We start from the raw sequence: 12,244 nt of genomic DNA, 5'->3' as shown, positions 1-12,244 counted from the left end.
ATGATGAATAAACTTCTACGGTCAGATAATTAGGTTATGTATTTTCGAAAGTATAAACAAATCACGCTCAGCTTGGAATGTTAAATTTCTTAGAAAAGCACAACTTTAAACTTTTAAATATATTTTTAATCTTATTTGAGTTATTTTCTTATGCAAACAAAATAAGCCTATTATATTTTCAAACATAAAAAGAGTTAAAAGTGGTGATTTATATGGAAATATATATATATAAACAGTCTTCTTACTAAAAAAGATCGTTTCTACGAGCTGTAGCCATTTTTAAAAATTTTATTTGCTTAAATGTTTACTGCGCTTGCGTATAATAACTTGTCCCTTCTAAACGACCGCGGTGGTTATGGTTTTTTGATGCTTGATAAAAAAGAAAGTCATTAAAAGTATTATATTTACCCCTAAAGTATTTGCTTAGCGGCTTTCTACAAAACAGCAGCTTGATACAGGTAATTTCTGTCCTAGATGAGTGATTTTATTGAGATGTAATTTTTAACCTTTACTCAAATTAGAGCCCTTAGCCAGGGAGGTTGACATTATAATCTAAAATAATACAGGAAATTAAGGTGAGCGTAAGTAAAATAGTTATAGTCACTTGTTGGTAATTGAGCAACACTACACCAGAGTAAAAACATAACAAAAATATACATGTAGTAACTTTTGGGTTTCAAGCATCGCGCCAGAGGTTTCTCTGGTTCATTGGCTGTAAATGAACACAGCCAATGAACCAGAGTTTCAGAGAGAACTCCGATATACATATATAGTAACTTACGGGTGAGCTAACAAGTAACTAAGACACCTCCGATTAATTACCAGACCAAAGTAAATACGAATACAGGCATGACAGATAATTCTTGATTTTCATTATAGCACTTATATAAATTTCATATATTGAACCAATAACGAGCAGCATAATGCTCCTTAGAAAGAAATATTTGCGCAGCATTGACGGGATATTTAAAGAACTACGTTTTGCAATTATGTATGTTTGCAATTATATTGTTAGTGCAATATAACACTCTATTGTTAAAACAATTTTGACTAATATTATAAAACCAATAATTAAAAAAAGTTGTTTTTTTAATTTCCGAGTTTTGTCTATTCATAAAAATCATTTTTGAAAAATGTGATATAAAAACGTATATATGTATATATATGAAATGGTTAAGAAAAACAGCGTGAAATTCCTTGTTAAATGTTTTTCTGTGTGCTTTATGATAAGACCATTAGGTCTTCTTGGAGCATTTTATTACCAAAAAAAAAATAAAAAAAAATAAAAACCACACTTTGTGTTATTTTAACAATATATTTGTTTGTTTCATATATTGATAACAGATATTGAGAGTTTGGCAAGTTTGCAATAATATCTTACGATAAACTAATCGTTCGTGAATGGATTCAAAAGGAAAAGTAATTAATTTTTTATTTATTTATATTTGTTATCTTAAATTTATATTTTTAAAATGGAAACTAATCGATTATTTAGGAATAATTTTGATAATAGCGTTTTTAATAATATTGACATAAATAATCTTGAACCTTTCCTAATAAACAAATATATACAGTTAAAAAATCAATCAGATATAGATATTAAATTTTATAATGATGAGGAGGGATTATTAAATATAAGTCCTTGTTACTATAGTTCAGATATCTCAAATACTACATAAATTCAACTGCATTATCTATCCTACACCTTAATATAAGGAGCCTCCAAAAAAATTTTGAGAAATTTTTAAACAATTTTTATTTATTGTCAAAATTAACTTTCAAACTATATGTCTAACCGAAACATGGTGCCGGGATTAGGAAATTGATAACAATTCTAATTTTCAACTAAATAATTATAAAGTTTTTCATCAAATTAGAGACTCTGAAAAAACAGGTGGAAGATTATGCATTTTTATCCACAACTCAGATATATGTTTTCAAATATGATTTCAAACTACGCAAAAATTATTTTGCTGTTACGCATGATTTTGAATTGTTAACAATTGAAGTTGTGAACAAAACTTGCAAGAACGCAGTTGTACACATCATATAAAGACCGCCTTCTGGTAATAAAAAGGCATTTAACAAACAAATTAAAAGCCTAATTATAAGCGAAGAATTATGTGGCAAATGCGTTTTCATCGTAGGCGATCTGAATTTAGATTTACTTGGATACAACAAAAACAAAGACATCAGAACTTTTTTCAATACTATGTTTCAAAATGGATTTATTTTAACTATAAATAAACCTACTCGAATTACAAAAAATACTGCTACTTTAATTGATCAAATTATAATTAATAATTTCAGAAACATAAAAATTAAAACTGGAATATTTATTACCGACATATCTGACCATTTTCCGGTTTTTATAACAGCACAAAAATCGTTAAAACAACTAAAAAAGTAAAAACTAAAAAACGAGTAATTAAGGACTTCTCTTCTCTTGTGACATTTATTAGACTTTAATTGACAACAAACTAGGAATCTGTTATGAAAACAAAAAATGTTAATGAAGCTTATGATAAATTTCATCATATATTTGAATGTTACTACAATAGAGCGTTCCCAATAACAAGTTAATTTATTAAAACAAAAACTCTACGAAATCCCTGGATAACACCCGGAATCATAAAATCTTCGGAAAAAAAGCAGCGATTGTATGAGAAGTTCATTAAAAAAAGAACTTTTAAAAATGAAACAAGCTATAAAAACTATAATCGCCTTTTTGTGACGATTGTAAAGCGTTCGAAAAAGTTTTACTTTAGTAGCCAATTGCAAAATACAAAAATGATATACAAAAAACTTGGAACATAATAAAGAGGTTATAGGTGAAAAAAATATGAGTATTAGTCGTTTACCAAAAAAACTAATTATAAATGACTGTGAAATTATTAACGACGCAATAATTGCTATATCGTTTAACCGTGCATTTGTTAGCACAGGTCCAAGTTTAGCATCAAAAATAAATAAAAGTAAAACTTGCTTCAAATCATACCTAAACTCTAATAATAATACAATGGACAATAATATACTAACAGAAACATAATTGCTTGATGCCATGTACTTACTTAAACCAAATAAAGGTAATGGAGTTGATGATGTAAGCAGTAATGTAGTAATTAAATCAATGCCTTATTTAAAAATTCCGCTTTTGCATATATTTACGCTCACTTTAAACCAAGGAATCTTTCCCGATAAACTTAAAATTGCAAAGGTAATACCTATACTAAAACCAGGAGATAAAACTAGTGTCTTCAATTACAGGCTATACTATCTCCATACTATCATGCTTTTCAAAGTTATTAGAACACATTATGTATAAAAGATTGTATTACTTTTTAGATGTAAACAATAAATTTTTATTAATGATTTAAGCAAATCTTGTACTGAACTAAATCCAACTTTATTTGCAGATGACACAAACCTATTTTATGCACATAATAATATTATTATTCTGTTTAAGTCAGTAAACAAAGAGCTGTTAAATCTTACTGAATGGTTTAATGCAAACAAATTATCTCTAAATGTAACCAAAACAAAATATACTTTTTTCCATCGTTTTCATGACCGAGATAAAATTCCTTTGAAACTTCCAAAACTTTGCATTGCTAATCAGGACATAAAAAGAGAAACCACTTTAAAATTTCTCGGCGTGCTTCTTGATGAAAATGTGACGTGGAGAGATCACATACAATATCTCGGAAATACAATCTCAAGGAACATAGGCCTGCTATGCAGAGCTAAGCCTTTTTTAAATCCAACTTGCTTAAAGCTTTTATATTTCTCGTTCATTCATTGGCATCTTAATTATGTAAATATTGCTTGGTGTAGTACAAATAAAAATAAAATAAAAAAACTATTTAATAAACAAAAGCATGCAATCAGAATCATTTCCAATGTGGGCCGTTATACACACTCCCAAGCATTATTTGTTAATTCAAATATAATGAATGTTTATTAATTAAATGTCTATCAAATGCTTATATTTATGTTCAAAATTAATAAAAAATATATCTCCTAAAATATTTTACCCATTATTCAAAATAAATCAGAATAGATATCTCACCAGATTTTCAAATAACAGTTACATTCAACCCAAAAGTTATTTTGCGGCGACCGAATTTTCAATTTCTACTAGAGGGCCGAAATTATGGAATAAAATATTAACTAATGAACTTAAAACAATTTCTACGCTTAATGAGTTTAAGAATAAATTGAAGCAAAAACTACTGATGAACGACGTAGCGCTTAGCTTTTTCTGAAGTTTTAATGATTGCTGTTGTTAAACTTACCCAACAATTAGAGGTTTGTCATTATGGGCTTGACGATCTTAGAAAAGGATTGTGCCACTTGTTATTGCTTAAATTCGTCTTTTTCTTTTATTGCTTAAATTTGTTTTGTTTTTTTGTTTTTTTGTTTTTAAATATATATAAAAAATTATGGTTTACAAGAATTATTCACATATTTCAAGTTATAGCTGGTGTAAAAGGAAAGTTTCAGGATTATGCGGATTTGCTTGCTTGCTTTTTAGTAATATGGTTTCTTTGTACTAATTCCTTTTTTTCTTTTTTCTTTTTTAATTTTTCTTAACCAATACAAAAACAAAAAGATAAAGTAGGACTTTAGGACCGATGATTTTTATTTTATTAAGTCTTCAGAAAAACGTTTTATATTATATTGTGTTAGGTTTTTTAATTTTTGTTGTCTTATATTTACGGTATAGACTAAGGGGCTTGGTGATAAGACCAATTATGTCTTCTTCTTGCCCATGCTATTTGTATTTATATTATGCTTTACGACTTTAATAAACTTATATCGCAAAAAAAAAAAAAGATAGACCATAGTATTAAAGTAAAAATAGACGTTGATTAAACAAAACATGCAACTTTTAAATATTAAAAAATGTTTATTGAATTATTTGAAACATTTGACACCGTTTATTGCTCTGTTCGCTTTGAAAAGCTAGAAAGTTACCTGATAAACAACAAGGTATAATTTTGGATTAAAATATTAACAATGGTAAGCAATATACGAAAAGTAAGAAATTTATATAGAAACCGTCGTGAAGTAGTTAGCGTTTGAGTTTTAGAACTTAAAGTCCGTTGTTCGAAGCGGGCTCTGGCTGTAAATGCATCGTTGGTAAGACAACAGGCATAAACTCTGTGATAAGATCGTAAGGACTTCTTGAAGGATCTAAATAACTAAAAAAAAAATTATCATTTTAAAACTTATAAGCTGAATATTTTACACAATTTATTTACTCAAGATACTATGTTTGAACTTTACTATTATCTGTCGGGAATACATAAAAAGATTATGGTGTTGTTTCGAGTTGTATTTTGCCGTCTATAGCATCTTTGAGCAACTTTCTCGTCATCATAGACAGACAAGCATATATTATTAGCAGTATTGTTAATTAAATAGGTATGTAAAAACGTAAGAGTGAAAACCTTAGTTACGTATTTTAAACAGAGAATAATTGCCGTTTGATTTCAAAAATTTGCTGGTTTCTATTAGCATTCAATAACTTTTAGATGAAGTTTGTAATAAAAATGAATTTTAAAGAGGGTTTTAATAGATACAACATTTTTTCAATAAAATAATAATATAAATAATAATAAAAAGCAACAACAAAAAAACAGCGGTATTAACCTTGATAATTTTATAAGAAACAATTTAAAATTTTGTCGAAATAAAGATGGAATAAAGTTTTAAAATTTAAAATAAATTGATCGTCTACGCAAACCAAAATTAATCAATGTGCGAACACTCTAATGCCTTAATCGATGTATGAAGACTCTAATGCGTTAATTTAAGTAAGTTAATGTATTTCACTTTAAATATATTTAAACATAGTTATTAGAATAAAATAAAAAAACAATAATAAAAATAATTTATTTCTAGTGATTTGAAGTAATAAAAGTATTAATATAAATTTAATCATAAAGTATTAAGTTATCAATTTATTGCAACAAACCGAGCTGTGTAATTAAAAAGAGCAATAAAACTATATACAATTAATGGTAAACAGCTTTTAGTGATTGTCGGATATTACCTGAAATTTAAGCATTTTTTCACCCATTGTTTACATGTTTATAGGGGCAGCTGCAGCGTATTTTGTTGTTTGAGATAGCTGACTTCAAGGCATAGAGCAAATTCCAAAAATATCTTTTTAAAAATAGTAAAAAAATTTTTACAACTTGTTGCACTCACGTTTGGGGCAGTGGGCAAAAGTTTTAAAAGTTTATTCTTTAATCATAAATAAAAATAAAAATAGATTCAATATTAATTAAATAACTTGTTAAATATTATTATAACTGCAACTACTCGATGAAATATGTATCGCACACAGATCTACAACTAATACAACTATATATAAATAATATAATAATAATAATAATAATACTAATAAATATTATTATATATAATAACTACAACTATATATGCTTGTCTTTTTAAAACTTTAGAAAGTGCCTGGCTAATGAGGGAACATCATCTAATAGTTAACTAAGCAACGTGTATAAAAATATATTTGTATACTATAACGTATGTACAGATACAATATTTTGAAATTTAACGTTGTCTAGAAGGGGTTGCCAATATGTCGTGTCTAGCAATGGATAACGTGTATATATATATATATATATATATATATATATATATATATATATATATATATATATATATATATATATATATATATATATATATATATATACATATATATATATATATATATATATATATATATATATATATATATATATATATATATATATATTGCGAAGAAAACCTTTAAGAATATTATTATAATAATACAATTACACCTACATCATTTTACAAGTTTCCGATACACCTACATCTTTTTACAAGTTTTTTTGCTTCCGAATTTGGAATCAGAGAACTGATTACGTTTTTCTACTACTTTTAAAAAAAGTATTGTTTTTATTTTCTTTATAATCTTTTTATGAAGTAATTATAAGTATATAATTATACTTTTTGCATTGTATCTTATTACGACATCCAATTTGTTGACTTATTGACGTCATATGAGTATGTAGGAGTAATATGACGCAAAATACTTATTATAAGACCTTTATGCGTCAAACATTAAAATATTACCGTAACTAAAGTTGGAAATTAATAGGGAAAAATTAAAATAATTGTAAATATTGTGTTTATTGTTGGTTTAACATTTTACAATTATATGTACTTGATAATCTTCATCTTTGATTGCATTTTTAATCGTAAAAATCGATAAACGATAAATTATATAAGATTTCAAGGTACATAATACTACAGTTGTTATAAAACTAAAAACATAACTTTTAAGGAAAAAAAGTAACTTTATCAATATGGACTCTTTATCAAATTTTCCAATGCCTCAAATGAATATAACAGCTAGCGAAATTAAACAAGTCATTAAATTGACGTTAGAGTCAATACAATTCGAGCAATTTTTAAGCGAATGGGAGAAAAATTTAGACCACCTTTCATTACTTCATTCTGACTTTATTGAAAGAATAAAAGAAAAGGAGAACTGGACAACTGAAGAGTTTATACATAAACTGCTATCCAATCGCGAGTCGATACCAAATTCAACATCAGTACCATTTTTATTGAAACAGAGTCAGAATCATAAGGATCAAACTTATTATGTATCTTGTCTAGCAATGATTATTGGAATATTGAAATCGGATGATTCTGTTTTAAAAAAATACGACAATACAAAATTTAGTTCTTTAATTTTAGAAAGTACGCAGCAATCAAATATGTTCAGTTGTCGAATTCCTGGAAAGACAAAAGATACAATTTACGAAGACGAAAAAAGCAAACACGCTCTTGTTCTTTTTAAAGGTTGTGTTTTTATTGTTTATATTTTGTCTTCTAAAGGTGAAACGTTAAACTTTTCTGAAATCTATGGGCAAATTAAAGCAATAACAAACTATGATGGTAAATTAATACCATCAGTATGCAAGTTTACTTCACTTAAACGCAATAAGTGGAATGAAATTCGTGAAAATCTTTTAGAGAAAAAAAGAAAGTCTTTAAAGTTTATGGAAAGTTCTATTGCGACAGTTATCATTGAAGATAGAGATTGCCCTTCTGAATATCATGAAGCGATTGATCATGTAAAGTTTGGAGATAAGTCTGGCAACATGCGTTATTATGATCAAATAGTTAATATAACTGTCTATAAAAATTGCGTGGCTGGTTTATTGCTAGAGCATACAGTTGTTGATGGATATTTGATGTATGTTATTTGTCAGTCTCTTTATTATATGGGCGAAACTTGTGGAGAAAAAACACTGATAAAAAAAAGTTTTGATGAAATAAAATTCAATTTCAACCCCATCTTTTTTAATCTTGATGACATAGAATTTGATAGAAGTCTTTGCGTGAGTAATAATATGAAATATTTTGACTTTTTTGGATATGAAGATACTTTCACAATATTAAAAGAACAAAGGTTATACGAAGTTTGGATTAATTTTAGTTTGCAATTAGCAATTAAGCGAACATTTGGAACTCTAAAATTTTTGTTAGTTACTCCAACACATGTAAGACATTTCAAAAATGGCCGAACGAATCCAACCTACATAATAACAAAAAAATCAGTGAAGTTTCTAGAAGAATTGAATTCTAATCCATCAAGTAATGAAATAATTAATACTTTTGTTGAAGCTGTCAAAGAGCATAAAAATAAAATAAAAATAACAAAAATGGGTTATTCAAATGGTCCACACATTGGGCAATTTCGAAATTGGCTTTCAAACGATGGAAATATATTGAAAGCACTTATGGAAATTTTTTGGTCTCCGTCTATATATTTAACAGGATATGAATCAGCAAAAGGAATTGACTTTGCAACTTCAAATATGTACGCTACAAATCAATTACATGTAAATTATTTTGGTTCAGAAAACAGTGTTCGAATTATTATGAATGCCAATGGTATACTTGAAAAAAAATTAATAGAATTGAAAAATAACTTTTTAAAAGCCATGTTTGATGTTCAAACAGTTGCTACTAAAACTGCAATAGCTCTTCAAATGAATGCACTAAAAAATTGAAAATTGTGAAAAACAGAATAAAAAACTACCTTTTCTATTATTAATTCATGGAGGAGCTGGAGTCAATATATCTATGGGTCAAGAAATTATACCAGTAATTTTATTTTCTTTAAAATCAACTCTTTCAATTGGGATCGGCTCTCTGATATCTGGTGAAAATACCGTAGATGCTGTAAAAAAAGTAGTTACTTCTTTGAAAAATTGTTTTTTGTTTAATGCAGGAAAAGGTTTAATTTTTAATGAAGAGAACGAACATAAATTAAAAGCCTCAATTGTTGATGGTAAAAAAAAAAGTTTGTGGTTCGGTAGCATGTCTTGTGGTTCGGTAGCAAGTCTTGCAACTATAAAAAAAGCTACTAGAGCAACAAGAATGGAAAAAAGCATTCATTCGTTTTTGGAAAAAAAGTTGAATATATAACCAAAGAGTTTAATCTTTCGACAGTTGAAAATTCTTATTTCGATACTGATCATTACCGTAGAGAAATGAATGATAATGTTTTTAAACCCTATGACCATAAACAAACGGTAGGAGCGCTAGCTCTTGATATTTATGGTAATATTGCTGCAGCCTCTTCAACTGGCGAACAATAAAAAAGATGAAAGAAAGAATCAGTGATACAGCAGTTGTTGGCGCAGGAATTTATTTAGATGAACTGATGCAGTAGCATGTTCCGGAAACGGGAAAGCATTTATCAAAAATTCTATTGCATCCAAGATTACTTGTTGTTACAAAAGAGATTTATTTAGGGAAGTCCTTCAAAGTGAACTTGGGTCAAATTTTGGGGGAGTTATATCTTTAAACTTAGGTGGCTCTTTTCACGTTGAAAGTTGTTCAGAGCCAATGACTATTGGATCATTTGACGGACTTAATCCCCGTATTGAAATTTTAGATTAGAATAGTCTAGAAGTTGTTAGCTTAAAACTCAAATTAAAGTAATTTTCATATCCAAGTTGTTGCAATTTGCTTCTAGACTACCGCCAACTATGTGGGGTTTATCTTTGAGTTAGAATGGATTCAGGTGCAACCTACTATAAGTGAAGTGAATGAACGTGTGTTCTCTCCCCACTTAACCTTAAAGGTATAGAAAGTTTTTAAGGCAAAATTTAAAAAAAAGATTAAAAAGCTATTAATAAAAATGATGTAAAAATTTTTCACCACACAACAAGATCATCAGAGTGTCGATATTTTCCGTAAAAGAAACTTTTTGGCTCTTTCCACTCCAAACAAAAATTAATAGAATTAATTGTAAGAAAATTATTCTAAGCAAATATTGTTTTTATAGATTTTCAGTGGACCTATATAGGCATTTTTTAGCGGTTTATTGGAGTTTTCTTCATTGATTACTTAGAAGACCATAAAAAGCTGCCGCTATTAATGGCAAGCCGATAATTTTCCGACATTTTAATGGTGGTTAATTATCGACAAGCCACTACAAGCGGCTTGCCGATAAAGGCACTAAAGGCGGCTGCCTTTAGTGCCTTTATCGGCAAGCCAAGCTCTTGTTGAGTCTTGGCTTGGACTCAACAAGAGCTTGTATAATAAGTGGTGCAATTTTTTCTAGACGCATTCTTTTCTATTCTGTAGACTAGCCCAAAGTTCATCTTTGAAACCAGGTTTTGTTCCTTGTATCTTGTTGAATAAATTTCCGATGGGGCAAATTTCCAAATACTCAATAGAATTGATGTCCAACTCAATGTCAGGACATAAAACCCCACACCATTACTGACCTGGAACCATACACGACTGTTGGTATGATGCCCTTTGGCTTATTTTTTCCCCTAGCGGCGCCTTGCAGTTTCCGTTTTAGCTCCACAAATGTCTCGGAAGGAGCTTTTTCTGCTCTATATACGTCTCATCTACTCTTCAAGACCCTAGTTTTTGTGAACCCGCGTAAAGATCACTCTTCTCTGCTTTTTTGTTGCAATGCAACCTCGTAAATCAACTTTCAGCAGTTGTTTCCTTATTCTCATTTCTGCTAGTTTAATGATCTTTTTTCATAGTCACTTTTATGTTGATGACGATAAGGACCGATTTCCCAGAGAAAAACGAACCAGGATCCTTTTTGATTGTTTTTATTGGACAACCTTGACGTATTCAATCTTCAGCTGTATTTGTTACCCGGTGTTTTTTTATAATATTTCGGACCGTTGTTTGGTTAATTTATATAATTTCTATTTTCCGGTATGACCGACCCTCCTTGAACCTTACCACCACCATAATACGCTCCGCGTATTATGGTGGTGGTAAGGTTCAATAATTGTTAACCTTCTGTTTCTGGCAAAAGCTTCTGTTCTCTACAAAATGTAAAAAAAAATCAGAACTTTAAAATTGTGCAATGAATTAAATTTATTCATGTTTAGTACACCAAAAACTCACTAATTTCTACTACATATCTTGTAAGATATAGCGAATAATTTTAAAATTTTTCCCTGAAATGTACTTTACAATAATTTTTAATTTTTCAAGCTGTTAATATGAAAAATGTGTAACTTAATTCAGGATTTATAGGCTTTTTATTTTAATTCTTTACTACATTTAAAATGCATAGCATTTGTCAGTAAATTTTAAATGCAAAATTTACTGACTTGACCTGCAAAAACTTAGAAAATTTTATATAAATATACAAAGTTTACATCATAATCAATTTAAAATTGGCGCCAAGGGCATAAAAATAAATAGTAAAAATTTATTCTTTACATGGCGCCACCCAGTGTTACATTATTGCAACAAAATTAAAAAAAGAAGTACTCTATATGGGAAACTTTGTAACATCACTGCATATATATATATATATATATATATATATATATATATATATATATATATATATATATATATATATATATATATATATATATATATATATATATATATATATATATATATATATATATATATATATATATATATATATATATTGATCCAAAATAAGAACAACATAGGTTTTTATAAAACATTACTTGAAACGAGGCTGAGCTTGTTATAATAAAAAAGAAATCCGGGATGTTAACTAAAAATAACAATAATTAAATAAAGATACAACAACAAAAAGAAACTTTTAATTCTCCTCTAATATTTATTTACAATAAAAATAAAAATTATAAAAACTTTTTTTTTTAGTAAATCCTATTGGAAAATTTTTCAGGATTTTACGCTTTTAGCGGCT

At 27.9% G+C, this 12,244-nt stretch overlaps 1 protein-coding gene and 1 long non-coding RNA gene across 2 annotated transcripts; one reads left to right on the top strand and one right to left on the bottom strand.

Annotated features, from left to right (window-relative positions):
* Positions 1 to 4,871: 4,871 nt before the first annotated feature.
* On the bottom strand, positions 4,872 to 6,963 carry LOC136076552 (uncharacterized). The gene is made up of 2 exons (XR_010636363.1): positions 6,835 to 6,963; positions 4,872 to 5,204 (listed from the first exon to the last, which is right to left on the bottom strand). It is a non-coding gene; the product is annotated as an uncharacterized LOC136076552 (long non-coding RNA).
* A 188-nt stretch (positions 6,964 to 7,151) lies between these two features.
* hychat-2 (choline asetyltransferase 2) lies at positions 7,152 to 10,372 on the top strand. Its single transcript, XM_065791409.1, has one exon. It carries the CDS (start codon positions 7,359 to 7,361, stop codon positions 9,075 to 9,077), a length of 1,719 nt encoding a protein of 572 aa, XP_065647481.1. The 5' UTR covers positions 7,152 to 7,358; the 3' UTR covers positions 9,078 to 10,372.
* Positions 10,373 to 12,244: the final 1,872 nt, after the last annotated feature.

Source organism: Hydra vulgaris, chromosome 02 (assembly GCF_038396675.1).
Source record: "Hydra vulgaris chromosome 02, alternate assembly HydraT2T_AEP".
Lineage (NCBI taxonomy): Eukaryota > Metazoa > Cnidaria > Hydrozoa > Anthoathecata > Hydridae > Hydra > Hydra vulgaris.
The sequence above is the reverse complement of the archived record's forward strand: the minus strand, read 5'-3'. Positions and strand labels throughout refer to the sequence as shown.